Raw genomic sequence first — 21354 nt, 5'->3', positions numbered from 1 at the left:
CCTAAGTCTCTTCAGGGCCCGTTTACCCTAGCCCTTCCTTGTACATTTACCCGTATACAATTAGGGCAGCGTTGCAAACAGATCTTGTGACTCTACCTACTATCCCATGATGGGGTGTGACAGTCAAGACCAGCTGGGATCAACCTTTTCCAAGGGAATGCAGCTGCTTGCTTGGCTGGGAGAACAGTCATTCACAACATGTTATATTAGAAATTTTTAGAAATCAATATAGGCTGAGTGGTGGTGGCACACACCTTTGATCCCAACACTCAGGAGGCAGAGGCAGGGAGATCTCTGTGAGTTCGAGGCCAGCCTGGTGAACAGAGTGAGTTCCAGGACAGCCAGGGCAACACAGAGAAACTGTCTTGAAAAACAAACAAACAAAAAAAAAAAAAAAAAGGAAAGAAGAGAACAAAAAAAGACAAAAAATGGACAATTACAAGACTATTACACATGTACACTGTTAGAGGTTATCTACAGCCGATTTATTAGAGCACAAGAATTCAGGCTTCTAAAGGGCAAGGGACTGAAGACTTCCAGGGGAATGTGATATGAGAATAAATAAAGGTAGGCAGGGGAAGGTAAGAGAGGTCACTGTGGGCCTGAGAGGCAGCCTAGGGAAAACAAACAGGGAGAATACACCATGAAGGAAAACAAGACAGCAACAAGGAACCAATGAAATTGGGAAGAAATTTTACTTAAATATACAGGAGAAAAATTCCCAAATGCTTGCTAGCCCAATGGTGGAACTTTCTACCCCAAGAAGTAACACTCTTCTTATCCCTGGACATAAGCCTTGTAACTTCTTCCAGTTACCGAACAACGCTGGCAGGCATCTAAGTGATATCAAATCATACCTGCATTGCAATTTATACCTTTGAAACTCTGACCCAGATCTCAAAGGGCTCTGCTCAGAAGTGCTGATGCAACAGTAGTTGATCACAGAACACGGTTCGATGGCCCAAGAGCAGAAATATGGAATGTCTTTGCATATTTGGGTCACAGTATGCTGTCAGAGTTCACATTTGTGAAATGCTGATATAAAGTGCCAGAATGTATTGCAAGTTATCTTTATGAATAAGTGACGTGGGATTCACAATAGCTTATTTACAAATAAAATAGCTTATTTGTACCTACATTATACTGAAAATACTTTTTCAACCATCGTCCCCGAATCCACCTCAAGCCTGAGGGGTACAGTAACGTAACTGGACAGACGACTAGAGGCGCGCATCAGCTAGGTAAATCCTGCCCGTGGGGTGGACAGTCCTGGGCATCCTGTTTCTGCCCGCGCAGCTTGGCAGACAGACAAGGGTTGCCCTATCTTCTGCCCAAACCGGTCTGACTCCGGGGAGGGAAGCGGAGACCCTTCTCCCCCAGGGACTTAGCTTGCAACCCCTGAGCACGAACCGGGGCCGTTCCCGCCCCCTCCACCCGGGCCAACACCAGTCTCATTAGAACAAAGTCACTCGCCGCTCCTTTGTAGGCCGACGCCCACGGGGGCCAGGTCGGGGCGATACCGGGACGTGAGCGCCGGTGCGCCAGGCCGTTTCTAGCAATTTCGCTGGCCTGACGTCATCTCAGCGCACCATCATGGTGCCGGCCGGAAACCCCGACTCATCTCTTTGAACGAAGGGTGGGAGAAGCGAACTGAGTGATGCTGCTCTCTCGCCGAGCCCCGCGCTCCTTCGAACTGGGGGAGGCCGCGCTCCGTCCGCCAGCGAGGAAAGGAGGGAGCCCTGCCATGACTCGGCTCCTTCGCCAACGCGCTACCCGGCGTGCCTCGCGCCGCCGGCCGCCATGAGTCGGCGCCGCGGCCAGCGCGTTACCCAGCGTGCCCTGCGCGGCGCCGGCGACGGGCGTGGGGGAGGTGCAGGAGGAGGAAGCGGCGGCGGCGCGGAGAGTCCCCGCGTCCACACGGCAGCCGGTCGCCCACCCGGGCCCGCACCGCACCGCACCCGCACCCGCAGCCCGCGTCCACGCGCCCTCGGTGGCCCCGCAGCCCGCCGCGCCCCGCGGACCCGGCCGCAGCCGCCAGCGTCCCGGTCGCCTGAGTCACCGCCATGGCCGAGAGCGCGGAGAGCGGCGGCCCCCCGGGCGCGCAGGACAGTGCGGCCGACGGCGGCCCCGCCGAGCCCAAGATCATGAAGGTCACGGTGAAGACGCCGAAAGAGAAGGAGGAGTTCGCTGTGCCCGAGAACAGCTCGGTCCAGCAGGTGAGGTCCCGGGCCGGGCAGCCGCCGTGTCGCCGGCGGGGAGGCCAGGGCGGCGTTGGCGAGGCCAGGCCGGGCGGCGGCCCCGCCGGGTTCCGCTGCGGGAGCTCTGCGGGGCCTGGGCGGGCGGGCCGCGCGGCCTGGGCTGGGCTGCGCCGCGGCCGGCGAGCTCCGGGCCTCGGGACCCTTCTCCTCACAAAGGAGCCGGGCGCTGGGGGGAGGCTGGGCGCGGGCGGCGCTCGGCCTTCGCTCGGCCTGGGTGGGGGGTCATTGTTTTACCTGCTTGCGAGTCGGAGAGGTTTGGGGGTGAGAGGCACGTGGAGGCTTAGTTCTCAGCTTTGAATGCCGAAGTCTTTCCCACCTTTCAGCCTTTTATATAAAAATTATGACGTGGAGTTGTTTTCAGTCACACTGTAATAGCTCACGCCCGAAGGGGAAAAGTAAATGGCTTTGATTCATAGGCGACTTGCCGTTTCTGTTTCAGTACAGTCGTCATCGCTTAGCTGCAGTGGTTGGGTAGGTTTTTTGTTTGGTTTTAGGGGGACGAGAGCTATACCTGGCTGGGTATTAGTGGTTGCAACCGAACGCAAGGAAACACAATTGGTGTTAATGGGAAATCTTACTAAACGAGTAATTGCTTTAAACTCGGTTCAGGAAAACAAATTTTGCAACTAATTAAGAGCCTTGGCAGAATTTGTCAGGTTTACCTTTTCAACACATTCTAGAGCACTTGAATTGTTGTTGACAGTCTCAAACGTTGTGCACAGCTTTGTGTGAGGAAGCAGTTAACAACCACTGGAATGGACCTTCAAGTTCTCTGAACGTTTATCTGGTTCCAAAGGTGAAGTCGTTTTTTGTGAAGCAGGAGGGTGTGTGGCATCAGCTGAGAGAAACTCTTGACTGAATCATCATTCCTTGTTAACGCTATTGAAAAGTTTTAGCATTTTTGTGTTTTTCACATGTCTGTGCGTCACCCACCGTTGACATTTTCCTGCATTTGCTGTTTTATGCGTCTCATTTCTAGAATACACTTCGAAGTTATAAATATCAGCATTCCCTGATTGAGAACAACTGTTTTGAAAAATTTATTCCACATAAATTTGAGGTGCAATGAGATGCACGTGGTTTGCCTTCGCTAGTTTTCACAAATTCATCTACACCTGTGTCAGCACACAACTAGGTGTAGCCTGTTAGAGTTGACTAGAAAGGTTTGGTCTCACCTCCTCTTTTCAAGTCACTTTTTGTCACTCCTGTGGGGATCCCCCCCCCCCCCCCCCCGATTGAGTTTGCCTGTTCAGAAGTCCTGTAAGCAGAGTCACATATAGTGCAATCTTTGGGTAAGGTTTTTTTTTCTTCTTTCCCTCACTCCACTTATTTTGTGAGTGTTTGCACTCCCCCTACCCCAGAGATTTGCATACTAGGCCCAGGCTCCATACTACCACTGAACCATGTCCCCAGCTCAGTACTGTGGTTTTCCATACCGTGAATGAACCAGTGTACTTACTGCCCCGGGGCTTTTTCAGCTGGTTTGCGGTTCCTGTGAACAGCCTCAAATAAGTCATTTTGAGACTATATGCTTTTCTCTGCATTGGAATAGTTCTGTTTAATTTGTTATTGTTGTTGTTGTGGGGTTTTTTGTTTGTTTGTTTGGTTTTTTGAGACAGTTTTTCTGTGTAGCAGCCCTGGCTGTCCTGGAACTCTATAGACCAGGCTGGTCTCAAGCTCACAGAGGTCCACCTGCCTCTGCCTCCCTAGTGCTGCGATCAGAGGCGAGTGCAAACATGCCCTGCTTGTTTTTTTTGTTTTTTTTTAAAGACAGGATTTCATCATGTAGTCCCAGCTGCCCTGGAACTCACCTTGGAGCTTGCTTTGTAGACCAGGCTGGCTTCGAACTCACAGATTCATCTGCCTTTGCCCCCTGCCTCCCAAGTGCTGGGGTTAAGACCTGCACCAACACGCCTGGCCAGTTCTGTTTAGTTTTATAAGAAGCAGTCAACAGCATAAGGGTGTGTGTTTCTGTCTCTCTGTATCCTTGCTAATATTTGCTATGAACAGTTTTTTTGTTTTTTAATTGTAGCTGTTTAATGAATGTGTAGCTAATATTAAATTATGAAGCTCTTGAGTCTGAGACTCCCAGTTTAGATTTCCATCATCCTGAAGCTTCCACTTTTTACTTTAGGACATTAGAAATAATATTTTATAAATAGAAAAAATTATTTATATGAACATCTGTAAGATTTTTTTGTAATAGTGGCACTAAAATTTTAAATTCCATGGAAGATTATATTTTACTATGCTGTAACTAAAAATGACTTCAAAGCTTTCTTAAAGTCACTTATTCTGATATTGGTTAATGTTTAAAGTTTCGTCTGTTTTCTGTGGAAACAGAAAATATGATAAAAGCTGAAAGCTTACCCTTGCACCACAAACTGAAAACACATCAAACTGCTGAGTGAGGAGAGTACACTTAGAAACATGTACAAGAAAAAGAAATTTTTTTTTTACAGAATTGCTATACATTAAAGCTTGTCAATGAGCAATGTTGGATGGCAGTAGTATTTCCTTTAAAAATGCTTAGTAGTTAGTAATTGTGAAGGGGCTGCCCATTAGTTCGGTGTTGGAGCATGTGGTTCAGATACAGGAGACCCTGGTTGAATCCCCAGCGCACCCCCATATCCTAAGTGGCAGGCTAATGTTGGGAAGTATTTGATTCTGAAAATTCTTTCTTTTTTTTTTTTTGTTTTTGTTTTTGTTTTTGTTTTTCGAGACAGGGTTTCTCTGTGTAGCTTTGCGCCTTTCCTGGAACTCACTTTGTAGACCAGGCTGGCCTCGAACTCAAGAGATTCATTCACCTGTCTCTGCCTCTGCCTCCTGAGTGCTGGGATTAAAGGCTTGAGCCACCACCGCCCGGCTTGATTCTGAAAATTCTTAACCTATGAAGGGGAAGAAGGAAAAGAATGATCTTGGCTGTCCTGGAACTCCCTCTGCCGACCAGGTTGGCTTTGAACTCAGATCTGCCTCCCTTTACTTCGGAGTGCTGGGACTAAAGGTGTGCGCCACCACCTCCCGGCTGGCAAATCACATTACAAACATGTGTTAGCACACAAAGTAATGGGTTTCATTATGGTAGGAGATCTCTCTTAAAATCTTTGTGTGTTGTGTGTGAGAGAGAGGGAAAGGGGGAGACACATCCAGAGTCTCAGGGTTGTGGAGGTTGGAGGACCACTACAGGTATCATCTTTGCCTTCCCACTTGCTTTGTGATAGGGTTGTCTTGTTTGTTTCATAATCAAGGTTAGCTGTGACCCCTCTCCTGGGAATTCCCTGTCTGTGGTAGCTCACTGTGTGCGCACTTGGATTGCAGGCCTGACTTGGTTCTGAGGATTTGTACTCAGGTCCCCCTTACATTTGTGTGAAGTGCTTACCCCACTGAGCCATCTCTCAGCTTCAATGCCCCATTTTCTTTGACTGTTATCATTAATTAGATGAATTATCTTAAACCTCCTCAGTAATTGGTAAATTAGGTAATTTAAATCCCACATATACATAGGGTTTCTCTGTGAAACAGCCTCCCGGGCTGTCTGGAAACTCGTGTTGTAGACCAAGCTGGCCTGGAACTCAGACCTGCCTGCCTCTTCTTCCTCAGTGCTAGGACTAAAGGCATGCACCACCAGGCCCAGCTTAATTCTTGATTTGTGTGTGTGTGTGTGTGTGTGTGTGTGTGTAACCAACAAATAGAAACAAGATTTCTATGCAGTGCCACGTACAGTTGGCATTTAATAAGTATTACTTGTTTTATATGTATTAATAAAGCTTGAAATTTTACCCAAATAAGAGCAAAAACATTTTTTTTTTCATGGAGTAGCTAGAATGAATTGTGTAATGTTTAATTTGTTATTTATGAGTAACTGGAACAGTTTATATTCCACAGAGGTTTCATTAATAAAGATTCTTTATAACATAGATTTTGAAAAGGCAAATGTGTAGTGGCTTTGTGTATGAGACTTTTTCTGCTACTTATGAGCTCTTACAGGCAGCTTTGAGAATTCCAGGATTCTTGGTCAAAAGGCAAGATAGAGGTGTGTGTGTGTGTGTGTGTGTGTTGGTGGGGAGAGAGAATGGAGGGGAGCTTGTGCCTAACTTTTGAATGTGGGCCCCTCTTTGATGAGGGAGATTACATACTTCTAGGTCATCACAAGTAACATTGACATGAAGCCGTGCAGGGTATGAAACTCCCATGCTCATCTTAATGTTAAGAGCCGCATGTGGGTGTTGAGCTTGTAAAATTGTAGTTGCGCACTGAGTTAAGCTGTATTGTAGCTATGAAATATCAACCAGGTTTGGGGAATTTAGTATTTTTCAAAAACCTTAATAGACTTTAGAGGTAGTAAGTGTTAAAATAATATTTTGCACACACTACATTAAATAATGTGTAAATGTGAATCTGACTTCTTTCTGGTGCTGGGGATTGAACCCAGGGCCTCTTGTGCTATGTGCTCTACCACCATGATATCCTCAGTCTCTACTTTTCTAGTGTGTCTGCTTGAATGTTTGAAATCATTTCTGTGGTTTCTGTGTATTTTTCTGGACAGCATCTTATCCAGAAGGCTAGGTTGAGCCAGTATCACAGGATATATGCCCCTGAGATTAGTGTTTTGTGTGCTCTAGTGAATTACGAAGAACTAATGTAAAGATTCTAATTAACAGAGAATGAACTTTAACAGCATAATTTAAGATTTCAAAGCAGGGCGGTGATGGTGCACGCCTTTAATCCCAGCACTTGGGACACAGAGGCAGGTGAATGAATCTCTTGAGTTCGAGGCCAGCCTGGTCTACAAAGCCAGTTCCAGGACAGGCACCAAAGCTACACAGAGAAATCCTGTCTCAAAACAAACAAACAAAAAAAAAAAATCAGAAATTGTTCAGTTGGTTCCTTTAACCTGTAATTGACATTTTTTTAAAAGAGCATTCATAGACTTTAAAGAACTTTCTTAGGCTTATGTAACACCTCCCTACCCCCCACCCTCACCTCTGAGAAACCCTATACTCTTCCTTGTTTTAGTTTTTGAAGCAAGTTCTCCCTGTAGAGTCCAGGCCAGCCTTCAGTTTGCTGTCTTCTGCCTCAGCCTTCCTAGTGCTGGGATTAGGTTTTGTGCTGTGTTTGCCTTAGAATGTTTCCATAGATAATCTGAATTGTAGTCTAGCAGTACTTTTTTTTAAAAAAGCATTTCTTTATTCATATGTGTGTGTTTGTGTGTGTGGCGGCGATCAGAAGGTAATGTGTGGGTCCTAAAGATTGAAGTCATGGCGCCAGATATGATGGTAAATACCTTTACCTTCTGAACTATCTCAAAATTGCCCCAAGTATTTCCTATGTATTGCTCAGTAATATGCTGCTCTATGAATGTGTACCACATTGGATTGCTTCATCACCTACTGGACATGTAAGTCTCTGTTTTGTGTTATGAATAATGTCTCTGTGAACACTTGATTTGTGTGCTTTTTTTGTAGACATATGGTTTCATTTTTCTTGGGTGTAGAGCTAGAAGTAGAATTGCTGGGTCACATGGTGACTGTATGTTTAAATCTCTGGATAATTGCCAAAGTATTTTCTAAACAGGCTGTTTCAATTACTAGTTTCTCATTGACACTTTCTATTGTCTGACTTTGATTATAACTGTTCCAGTGGCTGTTGAGTGTCACTAAGATATTGTTTATTATTTCTAATACTCTTTTAGGATGGCCATGTCATAGTAATTTTGCGATGTTGTGGGTTTTTTGTTTTTGTTTGGTTTGGGTTTTTTGTTTTGTTTTCCTGAGGCAGGGTCTGTTCTAGACTCACTCTTTCAATTGGCCTCAAACTCATAGAGAGCCACCTGCCTCTGTTTCCCAAGTGCTGGGATTAAAGGTGTGCGCCACCACCGATGGGCTAGAGATATTGTGTATTTTTTTTTAATATCACAATTTTTTTTGGCAGATTTTGAGATTATGGGATATTTGCAACATGCAGAAAAAACCAGCTGTCATCTGTTGCAGTGACTGACAAGGTGGCTCAGAGGAGAAGGGGGCTGTCATCAGTCCTGATAGCCACTCAGAGTGGAAGGAGAGAACTGACTCTCAGAAGTTGTCCTCTGATTTCCATTGTGCATCTTGTCCTGTGTGTCCTCCTCCCCATAACAGTGTGAATATAAACACAATTTCAAACAGTGAAGAAAAAAAAAAACTCTTTAAAAAAACGTATGTGTATGGGCGTTTTGCCTGTACATTGATGTACCACGTGTGCCTGGTGCCTGTAGAGGCCAGAAAAGGGTGTTTGATCCCCTGAGACTGGAGTTACAGGTGGTTGTGAGCCACTGTGTGGACGCTGAGAACCCGGGTCCTCTGTAAAACAGCTCTTGCTCTCAACACTGACCACCTTTCTCTCTCCTGGTGCAACTTTCTCTACTAGGAAATTACAGCTGTCTTCCTGAAGACTGTAGCAATATGGAAAGAGTTTTTAATTAACATTTTAGATTATTAAGTTTTAATTTCCAGTGTAATACCAATAGTTGAGTTTTGCCTGAACAGCTCTTGTGTGAAGTGACATCTAGCAAATTGCTAATTAAGTGTAATTAAATGACAGGTAGTTGCTTAAAAACATTTGAGGACTGGCCCCACTAAGTTGCCATTGCTTCTTGTCTGGAAATTACATTGTAGTTTACTGGTAGTCTCTGACTTCTCTGTATGTCTCCCCTCCCATTTATTCCCAGAGTAAAATCTGAAAATTGTTCACTAGATGATGTCCTTATGCATAAAACTAAATGTCCAGGCTCCTTGATCTTCTTGGTTAGCCACACTGTCTCTGTAATACCTTGACCTCTTACGACATTTACTCCTGCCTTAGGACTTTTGTACAGCTTGCTCTGGCCTGCTTCCTACTCTTTGTTGGCTTCCACCAATCCTTGGAATTGCAGAATAAAGATCGGTTTCTCAAAGTATCTCTGATGGCCCAGGCTAGATTGGGGTCACCTGTTGCATTTTCTCACAATGCCATTAGCGTGCGTGCATGTATGATAATTTGTTACAGTTCAAAATTATATAGTTATGATTATTAATGCTTCTCTGCTATGAAAGGGCTGTGATTGTTACTTTTCTGTCCCTAGAACCTGGTGCATAGTATAGACTCCATAAACATTGCGTTTGTGGATGAATTTGGAACACTTTGCACAGTAATGTGTATTTAATACTAAATATCCATTGTGGAACTTTTACTGAGTAAAGCATAAACAAATGGCAACTTTCCCCTGGAAACCTCATCTTAAGCTTCTCTTCCCTTAATTAACCAATTCTCCTAGCTCAGAACTCTTTTTCTTTGAAATGGGGTCTAAGTACCCCTTGCTGTCCTGTGACTCACTATGTTGACCAGGCTGGTCTCGAACTCACAGAGATCTGTCTGCCTCTGCTTCTCGAATGCTGGGATTAAAGGCATGTACCACCATACCCAGCCCAGATCAACTCTTAAAAATATTTTTTAAAGTTATTTTACATGTGAGCTGGGCTTGGATAGCAATGTTTTCCATGCCTGAGCCGTCTCACTGGCTCCTTATTTTTCAGCTGAAGAGATCTTCGGGCACATAGAAAATGATTTTAGTATTCGCCTCTTAAGATGGTTTGTAGGGGCTGGAGAGATGGCTCAGTGATTAAGAGCACTTGCTGCTCTTCCAGAGGACCTGGATTCAATTCTCAGCACCCACATGGCAGCTAACAACTGTCTGTAACTCCAGTGATCTGACACCCTCACACAGACATATATGCAGTGTGCATGAAATAAAAATAAATATATTTTTTAAAAGATGGTTTGTGACTGATGATAACTATTTTATTACATTTGTCTTTTGTGTGTGGGGGCCTTTGCACCAGGACAGGGCGCATATATGGAAGTCAGACAACCTATGGGAATTGCTTCTGTCCTTTTTCCACCATGTCAGTCCTATTGATTGAGCTCAGGTCTTCCGGCTTGGCTGCAAGCACTTGCTGAGCCATCTCACTGACCCCTGATAAATTTTCAGATGTGTAGAGAAATTAATATTTTGCAGAGTCCGTGTTAAGCTGGTAAATGATTGTCAATCAGTTCTCTAGGAAAAACAGCACAGATTTGGAATGTTTATTTGTTCGTATGTAGTATATATTCACACAATGGTAGATTTCAAGCCACCAGTATTAAACTGCTTCAAAAATTCCTAAAAATTAAGAAGCTATTAAGTGGGTTCCTTAGACAGAGGTTAGCGACTATGGCAGGGCAATTCTTGTCTGCCTTTGTATTGTATATGGCTGGTTCCTTTCACAGCCGACCAGTCTGGCCTCTAGAAACAAAATAGACTTTGTGTAGCCCTTTACGGAAACTGCAAGCTTCAGCAGCTTGTTACAATGCTCACTGGAAATCTTTTACTATGTAACAGTGTGATCTAGGAGAAATGGTGTGACGGGATTGGAATGGGGACTTAGCCCTTAAGAGGTCTGTGGGCTGCTCTTGCAGGGGACCAGAATTGGTAAAACCATGAACATGGAACCTGTTAGATGAATAGTGGAACCGTAAGGTCTTAGTAATCAACCCCAGTGTCTACCATGAAACGTCTTTATAAAACCGACTAACTTACACTTGAGTCTGAGGTTTATGTGGTGTCCAGTTACTGCACATGCTCTGCAAAACCTGTGTTTTTTTTAGTGATGGTCTCTGGTTGTAATTTGTAGTTGCCTGATTGTGGACAAGGAAGAGCACCTTTTCCTGCCAAGGAGGGGTCCTTTTCACCATTCTTTGTTTGGGTTGTGTTTCTTGCTAATTTATAGGACATTTTTATGGAATCTGAGTTTGTGCTCTCTGTTGGTTATTTTTTAAAAGATTTATTGTTATTTTGTGTGTGTGTACACCATGTGCATGCTGATGATGATGGAAGCCAGGACAGAGTGCTGGATCCTCTGGAACCAGAGTTACAGATGGTTGTGAGCTGCCCTGTTGGTTATGAGGAACCAAACTCAGATCCTCCACCAGAGAGAGCATCAGGTGCTCTTCACAGCCCCCTCTGCTGGTGGCTGTTTTATCTGACTTTCTTTTTCTGTTTTTATATCCTTTGGAGATTTCTCCATGAATTTTATAAATTGTTCAAATCAGGAAGTACTCGATACTTCTAGAATAATGCATAGATCCCAGAACTCTTGAACTCTATGTGCCCTGGATTTCCTGTTCCCTCTCTTGGTCCCTGTCAAATGACCCAAGATGTATAGGGGCTTTGTAAAATTGGCTTTAAGAGTTGTCTGTACAATTTTTCATTTTTATTCCTTCATCCAGGGTCATTTTCTTGTGCCTGAAGGAGCCTGTTATATTTTCTAACCTGTTTGCCTGCTAGGCGTCACATTCTTTGTTTATGTGAGTATGAAAAAGATCCTGTGGGCTATTTTGTTTTTACATTTCAGTTTAATTTTGAGGAAATTTTACTGAATATAAAACTCTAGGTCACTAGTTCTCTTTCTCTTAAAAAAAGTTTATAATTCAAGTAGGTGGAGACTAGGAAGTAGGTTGCTCAGTGGTAGAGAACTTGCCTGGCTTGCAGAGGGTCCTGGGCTTGATCAGTGAGTTGGAGTCACATAGTAGGTCCCTTTTCAGTTTGTCAGCTTTTGCTTAGTGATATACATCTAAAGTTTCTCCATATCCTTTCATGACCTCACTTCTTTTATCGCTCACTTCTTTTGGTGCTGAATATTTCATTATCTGAATTCACCACAGCTTATCTACTAAAGAACATCTTTGTTACTTCCAAATTTTAGCAGTTATGAATGAGGCCTTTGAAGATGTACATACATGAAGGTTTTAATTTGAATACCTTTCAGTTCTTTGGGATAAATATAAAGGAGTGGTTGCTGAATTTCATGCTGAGTGTATGTTTGGTTTCCTAAGAAACAGCTAGGCCTTCTTGTGCAGTGGCTCTTGATCCTGCCTTCTCACCTTGGCGAAGGCCTCACTGTTGCTCCTAGCCTTGCCAGCATTTGGTGGTGTTGGTATTCTGAATTTTGACTGTTTTAATGCATCTCTGTTGCTTATCTCTTTGCTTTCGTTCTACATCTTCTGGGTGTGATGGAAGAGCATCTTTCACACTAATTTGTCATCTGTATATCTCTGGTGAAGTGCCTGCTTGGGCCCGTTTTAAAATTGGGTTGTTATATGTTTTATAAGTTCTTTGTATATTTGGACAATAGCTGTTTATCAAAATATGCCCTTTGCAAATATTTTTGTCTCTTCTGTTGTTCATCTTATTTCTTTCTTTCCATGCTCCCCCGAGACAGGATTTCTCTGTGTAGCCCTGGCTGTCCTGGAACTCACTCTATAGACCAGGCTGGCCTCAAACTCAGAACTCAAGAGATCTACCTGCCTCTGCCTCCTGAGTGGTGGGAATAAAGGCATGCGCCACCACCTCCCGGCTCTTCTAATTTCTTGAAAGATGTTTTTAAGTTGTGTCCAGTTGTGCTTTTAAATGGCTGGAGACTGATAAGAGCTTCCTCCTGCTCTTTTCTTTCTTTCCATCCTTCCAACTTCTTGCACTGGCAAGGACCCTGAAGACCACATGTCCCCAGTTGACACATTCCACTTTGTTACTGATTTTAGAGGGAACCATCCATTGGTTCACCATTAAATCTGTGTTTGCCATTACTTTGTAGGGACACTTCTGTTGAGTCTAAGATGTTTGTTTGTTTGTTTGTTTTCTTCTTCCAAACTCTTAATTTGCTGAGTGTTGCTGTGAAGTGATGCTGTCAAACGCCTTTCCGGCACTGACTGTGTGGCTCTTCTTTGTCAGTTAATCCAATGAGCTACCTGAACTTTTCCCCCTGTGGGGAACCTTCCCTATATAGACTTAAGTTCAGTTGGTCACTTAGACTTTTTTTAAAAGTAACATTTTTTTTTATTCTTTGATAAATTTTGTATGTCTATATATGTATTTTGATCATGTCTGTCTACTATTACCTCCCTCCAGCTCCCCCTAGTGCCCACATAGCTGGATTAGATCTGATAGTGTTAGTCTGTTCAGGAGAAATGCTGGTTTTCTTCACTAACTACCTTTACTAGTTTTTGTCTCTAGTAATAAGGGCCTTGTGAAGTGAGTTGAGAAATGTTTCTCTTGTGTCTATAGGAGATTGGCTGTTTTTCTAGGTTTCATCTTTCAGGAAATAGGGGAGTCTTGGGCATAGCTCATTTGCAAGCCTGAGGACCTGAGTTTGGCCCCCATGTGTGCATACACCACGTTCACACACAAGGAAAGTGGGCAGTGAGCATGTGAAAAAGGGGCACAGTGCCATTTGTGTCATGAGGAGAATGAAGATCAAAAGTGCACAACATCTAGGATGGCTATGGAAAAGTCTGATAATCAAAACTGTTGGTGAGACTGTGGGAATGTTGGAATCCTATGAAGCTAGGAGTGTAAAATGGACACTCGAAATCACAAAGGAGATTCAGACTATAGAGATGAATGAAGTACAGACACACACTACATGAATAAATTGTTGATGCAGAGCACAGATGTCACTTCAAAGGGAATGAGTTTATTGAACCAAATATGAGTTGACCAGGACCCAGGGACATGTGTAGAGGTTAGCTTGAAAGGCATGTTCTGCTGTGAAGGTGGTTGTAAGAGATTTCATTACAGAATATGGTATTTTTGCCAGATGCATTGGTGAAGATCGCGGGTAGGTTGTAGCACGAATCTTAAAAGGTCTTATTAATAAAAAAAAAACTCAGAGCCAGCTATGGGGTGAACGCTGAAAGATCAGAGAGACAGAACTAGCCACAGCTACCTCACCTTGCCAATTCCTCAGCTGATCCTGTTTCCTCAGACTGGAAACCTCTGTGTCCTCATCTGAATGGGTCTCAGCTGAACTGCTGCTAAAAGCCTAAAAGCTTAACCAGCTAGTTCCTGGTTTTCACACCTTATATACCTTTCTGCTTTCTGCCATCACTTCCTGGGATTAAAGGCTCTTGTTACCATGCCTGGCTGTTTCCAGTGTGGCTTTGAATTCACAGAGATCCGGATGGATCTCTGCCTCTGGAATGCTAGGGTTAAAGGTGTGTGTGCCACCATTTTCTAGCCTCTGTATCTAGTGGCTGTTCTGTTCTCTGACCCCAGATAAGTTTATTAGGGTGCACAATATTTTGGGGAACACAATATCACCACAGTAGGTGGGGTATAGCAAAGAGGAAATTGCTATAGGTTTCGGATGCTGTATAATGGTTTTTTAGTTTTTGCATTGGTTAAGCTAGTGGCTTATTAATACATTTTAAAGATTTTTTTTTGATTCAAGGAGATTAGGTCAGAAACAGAAGGGTATTCTGAAATTGACTCTTGTCATCATTGCAATCTATTTCTGAATATACTAAAGATCTTTGAATTACACACTTAAGTGGCCAAATTATATGGTGTGCGAGATATATGTATTTGGAGACAGGGTCTCTCTGTAGACCAAGCTGGCTTCAAACTCAGAGATCGGCCTGCACCACCATGCCTGGTGAGTTATAACTCAGTAAAGTTTAAAAGCATCCTTTTATATTAGTGGGAATTTGGAGGCAAAAGTGGGAGCATGCCTTAGATCTAACATCTCACCTTCAAACACTATAAAATGCTATATAAATGCATTTATTAATTGTGTGTGTGTGCACACACACACACATGTGCACCACAGCCCACATGTGGAATTCAAAGCCCAGTTCTCTCCTTCCACCATGTAGGTTACCAGGAGTAGATCTCAGGTTGTTAGGCTTGGCAGCAAGCATGTCTACTCACTGACCCATCTTGCCAGCCCAAAATAAAATAATTTTATTTTAGATTATTTACTTCAGAATGTGAGGGAGATCAAACTAAAAGGACTTCTGAGTTTAAGAATAAAACAGTTGATTTAGATCAGCTTTCCCATTTTATGTATTAAATACATTTTCAATCTATTATAACAAATCTATAATAAAAGGTATGAATTTAATAAATTTTATTTATTTTGTGTATGGTTTGTATAGATTTGTCCTTGAAATTGGATTTATGATGGAAACCCAATGCAGCAACTTAATACTTTTCAGGGCCATGTCTTTAACCCCTTTCTCTGTTCTTGTGGATTAAGAGGACTGGCAGAAAAGTGGCCACCGTTTACTGTGTTTGATGCTTGTGTTTTATGCATTGTGATTTAATCTTATACAAATATTTTCTTCATTATATTATTTCTGATAACTACCAAAAGGAGTGAGTACCTACTGGGTGGTTAAGTTGTGCTCTTTCCGTGTATAATGGTACAGAATATAGAATGGTATTTAGTTTGTGTGTGTGGAGGGGGTTGCTTGCTTGCTTGTTTTTTTTTTTAATGTTTATTTATTTATTATGTATACAGTGTTCTGCCTGCATGCATGCCTGCAGGCCAGAAGAGGGCACCAGCTCTCATTACGGATGGTTGTGAGCCACCATGTGGTTGCTGGGAATTGAACTCAGGACCTCTGGAAGAGTAGCTACTGCTCTTAACCTCTAAGCCATCTCTCCAGCCCAAAATTTGTAGCCCAGGCTGGCCTCAAACTCATGATCCTCCTGCCTCCGCTTCCTTCAGCAAATCCTACCGGTGTGCGCCGCCGCCGCCGCCGCCGCCGCCGCCGCCGCCGGCGGCTTTTGTTTTTCATTTGGTTTTGTTTTGTTTTTTTGAGACAGGGTTTCTCTGTGTAGCCCTGGTTGTTCTGGAACTCACTACATAGACCATCCTGGCCTTGAACTCGCAGAGATCCTCCTGCCTCTGCCTCCCAAGTGCTGGGACTAAAGGTATGTGCTGCCACCACCCAGCTTGTTTTTTTAGTTAGTTGGAAATTGCTTAGGTAAAAAGATTATATATCACATAGCCAGGTGTGGTGGCACATACCTTTAATTTCCTGTAGAGGCTAGCCTGATCTACCTACATAATGAGTTCTAGGACAGCCTGGGCTATGTAGAGAGACCTTGTCTCAAAAAATCATCAATGACAAAAAATATTATGTACCATATAGTTTCAAATGGAGGCGGGGGTGGGGGGGTGGCTCAGATGAGAAAGTTCCAGATTATTTACTGTAGTACAATTTTGGGCATCTTTATGCTTTCTTGGCCTTTTTCAAAATTGTGGCTGTGTGCATGAGTGGAGAAAGTAGGTTGTAAAATCCAGGTTGTTGGGTGAGGTGATGATCAAGCTTATGATGCCAGGACTTGGGAGGATGGCTGGGAGTTTGAGGTCACCCTCTGCTACAGAGTGACATGTCCTGTCTCAAAACCAAGCCAACCAAACAAAGCCTTACAGTTACATAGTGTTGGGACTTGGCTTGGGGGAATGTTATTTACATGTGAATGTATAGAATACTGTGAATTTTTATGCGTCTCTGGTTTTCAGCTCTGGTTGATAACATGTGCTGGCTGTGTCGTTTTGACTGTAGCCCTTATTTATATTCCCTGATCCTGGAGGATCTTCTAACACTCAGTTACACAGACGGCTGAGCTTTCCTGTCTGAAATGATCTGAGATCAGAGACCTTTTGAGGGACAACAGGACACTCAAAGTTTCAGATTATTTTGGAACAGTTTTAGATTTGGGGTATTTTGGATTAGAGTCACGTACTAATATTAAAGATGAGCTATCTGCTTCCAGAAGCATTTCAGATAAGGAACACTCAGTAGATTCATGTTGTTATAACAAAACTTCCTCTTTGTAGTAGTGCTTGATTGAAACCTACCACTGTGTAGTAGTGGGTAGAGTTGAAGTGTTTATTTTCTTTAGATTTGAACTGTGGTGCTCTGAGGTAGTCTATTAATGTGGATTCCCAGGCCACTGTGAGGCTTTCTGATTTGAATAACGCCTGTGTATTCTGGTTATTTTAATAGAAACTTAATGGTGGTCAGGATAAGTAAGTTTTTCTCTGTAGTATCATCTTTATCTGCATTTGCAGGCTATTCTGTTCTCTAGCAAGCAGTTCTCCATGTTTTCCTGATTTCTAATCTTTCTTTTGGTTTTCAGTTTTGTAAAAGTTTTGAAAAGCCTTCGCCAACTGTTCTTTGTGCTTTCTCTGTTTATAGTTTGACTCTCTCATGGAAAGATTTTACTATTTAATCTTTGCCTTTCCATGGTGCTGCTCGTTAATAAATGTTGAAAGAGAGAAGTGGTTAGTACAGTCAGTAAAAAGGGCTGAGAGGATGAGCGTGGCCATGTGTGTATTGGAATAAAAATCAACGGGGTTGGAGATGGAGGTCCAGGAAACAGGGTAAGTTTAGCAAGAGCTAATTTGTGACCCCAATGAAACTTGGTCCTGTTGGCATAAGAAGAAGGAAACCCACCACGCTCTCCATCTTGGGGCACAGTGATCATGTCTCTAACGAACACACCTGGAGTAAGTCCTTTGTGTTAGAGACAGGACTGTTGGACACGCAGATGGAGATGCAGTGCTTGTATTATAGGGCCTCTCCAGTCTGGATGGTGCTGTGCAAACGCCTGGGATTAAAAAAATACATATGTTATTTTATCTCACTCAGTTCAAAGAAGAAATCTCTAAACGTTTCAAATCTCACACTGACCAACTTGTGTTGATATTTGCTGGAAAAATTTTAAAAGATCAAGATACTTTGAGTCAGCATGGAATTCACGATGGACTTACTGTTCACCTTGTCATCAAAACACAGAACAGGTATGTCTTCTAAAAATAACCAGTTTCGGCCTTAAGGGGCTTTCCTTATCATTAGTATTTAAATGGTTAAAGTCTTTTCTTTGTTTCTGTTGATAGCAGAATGTTTAGCAGTGTGGCTCCATGCCAGTATTAGTTCTGCCATGTTCCTTAGATGAACGGCTTTTGTGGAAAGGGATGGGTGCAAATCTAGGGCAACCCTCATTTAATACTTCAGAAAATTCAACTGGCATTATGTAGAAATTTTGTGATTTAGGGAACAACTTGGTTTTTTTTTTTTTTTTTTTTTTTTAGCTATTCTCTGCTTTGGGGAAGTTTTAGACATGATTTTGGTAATATACTATCAGACTATAGACCAATCATAATTTATTGCGTGATCAATTTTTGAGAGAGGCTATTATATTTTTATATCGCTGTCACTCTGAATATCACTTAAATTTTTGTTCCGTCATTTGCTTCATCAGATTTATTGAGTATGAAGTTTTATTGCATCATTCTGCTATACACATACCTAAGATAATGTAATGGAGTAAATCACTAAAGTCTCCTAAGACGTTTTCATGTTTATTCTTAACTTTGAGGCTAGCCATGACTTGCTGTGCCGCATAGCCCGGGTCAGCCTGAATCTCTTGCCATGTTGCCTTGGCATCCCAAGTCCTGGAAGTGCATACCTATGTTGCTACACTAGCTTTCTTTTTGAGAGAGGCATCAGTCTAGTCCAGGCTGACATGAACTTGCTCCTCCTGCCTTAGCCTCCTGAATGCTGGGATTATAGGTGTGCCTCACTACGGACAGAGAGTCTGGTTCTTTTGATTCTCCCATTGCCACAGACTGCAGTTGAAAAGCATTGTAGTGAAGCATGTCTTTCACAAGCTTGCATTTGCTCTAGGAACTTCTAAGCCATCCATACTCATTAGGCAGGTTTTTGTGCTGGTGTTCCCCAGAGAGCTGATAAGGAAATGTGTTCTTCCTGTGCTTTCCTGTGTCCTTGATAAAGCTGCATCACAGTCAAGTAAGAAGTTATTGAGGACACATGCAGTTAACTGTGGTACACAGCACACAAAGGCATACATGGTGACTGATGCCAAGTTGCCAAGCAAGTGTAAGGCAGATTATGATTTCTGGGATGTTAAAGTGAAAGTAGACCTTTGAATCAACAAAGAAGTGGTGAGATCTACAGTCTTAACTGACCTCAGATGAGAGAGGCTTCTCTAATAAAGTCCTGCTGTTCTTAAAGTACTAAGTAATGATGACACCTGAATTGTAGGCGTCACAGTCTGAGCCCTGCCCTCCTTAACAAGCTGGCTCCACCTCTGGTCCTTAGTGTCCAGTTACACAGACAAGTGATGCTGAAGATCAGAGAAGGGAAATCCACTGAATGTAGTCACACTTTGGGAAGAAGAATATCAAAGAGAGTCCAGTGACAGCCTCCCCACCCCTTTTTCCAGGTCCTGACAAAGGTTAGGTTGAAATGGAGGATAAGAGGTATACATATCTAAGCAGCCCTGGTAAAAGTGAGGTCCCGCCGATGGACCCATCCTTTTCATGGCTTCAATCTCTCCTACAAGGTATTCTATCCAGGTGTCAGAACTGTGAAATTGAATTCCAGGACAGGTTCTCCCACTAGTTGACACCCGCTCTCCAGCCTTTCCTTCTTCCAGCATGTGGTTCCTGGAGAAACTCCAGCTCCTTGGACCAGTGTGTCAGGAGTCTGACAGCCAAAGGGAGATGCATGGGACAGGGTTTCAGCTCTTGCACAGTTACAGAGTGGTGTCGGAACCTGCACCCTCACAAACTCTCTCCTTCGTCACAGCCAATGCCTTGGCAATCAGTCAGCTTTTGTGATTAAAGTGTCATCTTTTTGAGATGTATGTTTGTTTGTTTGTTTGTTTTGAGACAGGGTTTCTCTGTGTAGTTTTGGTGCCTGTCCTGGATCTCACTCTGTAGATCAGGGTGTCCTCGAACTCAGAGACCCACCTGGCTGTGCCTCCTGAGTGCTGGGATTAAAGGTGTACACCACCACCGCCCGCGAGCCAGCCTCTTAAAGTGTCTTCTTAAGTTCTTTTACTTTTAGCAGTCTTCATGGACTGAAATTAAACTGCCCCTAATCCCATAGAACTAGAAAATGGTGTAAGTATTTGAGCTTTATGGGTGTTAGTGACCATGGATTGTCTTCTGTGAGGTGACTTGTTGGCTCTTTCTCATATAATCACTATGATTGAAAGTAATGAAACATTCATGTGTATATTATATTCAAAGAGGAGAGACAATAGTAATTTTATAAAGTTTACTGTTTCCAATATTTGTTCCTAATGCTCAGTCATTTCAGACAGGGTATTGATGACAGTTGTGTTTATGAGAACTTACCCTTTGTTTCTGGCTATTGGAATTTTAGAAATTCTTTTAAAAATAATGAGTTTTGCATTTTACATTGTGGTTTAATTATTTTCACTAGGCCGCAAGATCATTCAGCTCAGCAAACAAATACCACTGGAAGCGATGCTACCAATTCATCATCTCCTAATAGTAACCCCACATCTGCTCCTGCTGCTAACAGCCCTTTTGGCTTAGGTAAGTGTTGTTTTGGTCCTTTTTGTTTTTTTTTTTTTTTTTTTTTTTTTTTTAGATAAGGATGGGAGTAAAATGTTCTCTTTCTCCAAGGGTAGTTTTAGATAAAATGACAGGATAAAACATGCCATTTAAAAAAAATTTTTTTTAGACTTTTCATAGTTTACTTCTGTAATTGTGTTAAGAAAGTCGCTTGGGATACAAGCATGTTTGAATAGCTTACATTTATATTTAGTAAATGACACACCTCTGTTTTATAATGAAAGAGATGTAGCCTGTGTGTACCTAGTAATCTGACTACCACATAATTGCATATGAAGATACAGTTAATTGATGATAAGCTGTGATCAAGTGAATGATATTGTTTTCGTTTGTACAAGAAAGGTATTAGGCAGACTATGTTCTTTTTTTTGTTGTTTTTTTGAGACTGGGTTTCTCTGTGTAGCTTTGCGCCTTTCCTGGAACTCACTTGGTAGTCCAGGCTGGCCTCAAATTTACAGAGATCCGCCTGCCTCTGCCTCCCAAGTGCTGGGATTAAAGGCACCACCACCGCCCGGCCAGCGGACTATGTTCTTTATTTGTTACCTTTTAGTCTTGTGTTTTGTTTGAGAAAGTCTTGCACATGTAGCCTGAGTTAGCCTTGAACTCTGGTCTTTCTACATTAGCTTCCTGGTGTGGATATTGCAGGTATACAGAATCACTGGACCTGTAGTAGTTACTTTGAAACTATCCTAGGGGCTGGAGAGAGAGAGCTCAGTAGTTAAGAGGTGGCTCATAGTTTGCTCTTGGAAGAGGACCTGGGTTCAGTTCCCAGCACCCACACTGTGGCTCACAACCATCCATAACTCCAGTTCCAAGGGGTCTGATGCCCTCTTCTGACCCCCGTG

The 21354-nt window shown here is 42.9% G+C and overlaps 1 protein-coding gene across 2 annotated transcripts in view; it reads left to right on the top strand.

Annotated features, from left to right (window-relative positions):
* Nucleotides 1-1853: 1853 nt before the first annotated feature.
* Ubqln1 (ubiquilin 1) overlaps nt 1854-21354 on the top strand; it is a 37087-nt gene continuing 17586 nt past the window's right edge. For both annotated transcript variants that reach the window (XM_076573445.1, XM_076573444.1), the window contains exons 1-3: nt 1854-2216; nt 17751-17902; nt 20355-20470. In XM_076573445.1, coding sequence (XP_076429560.1) covers nt 2064-2216; nt 17751-17902; nt 20355-20470 — 421 coding nt within the window. In that variant the 5' untranslated portion in view covers nt 1854-2063. The remainder of the gene's footprint in view (nt 2217-17750; nt 17903-20354; nt 20471-21354) is intronic.

This window comes from Peromyscus maniculatus, chromosome 5 (genome assembly GCF_049852395.1).
Source record: "Peromyscus maniculatus bairdii isolate BWxNUB_F1_BW_parent chromosome 5, HU_Pman_BW_mat_3.1, whole genome shotgun sequence".
Lineage (NCBI taxonomy): Eukaryota > Metazoa > Chordata > Mammalia > Rodentia > Cricetidae > Peromyscus > Peromyscus maniculatus.
This window is presented reverse-complemented; position numbering and strand designations above follow the sequence as displayed.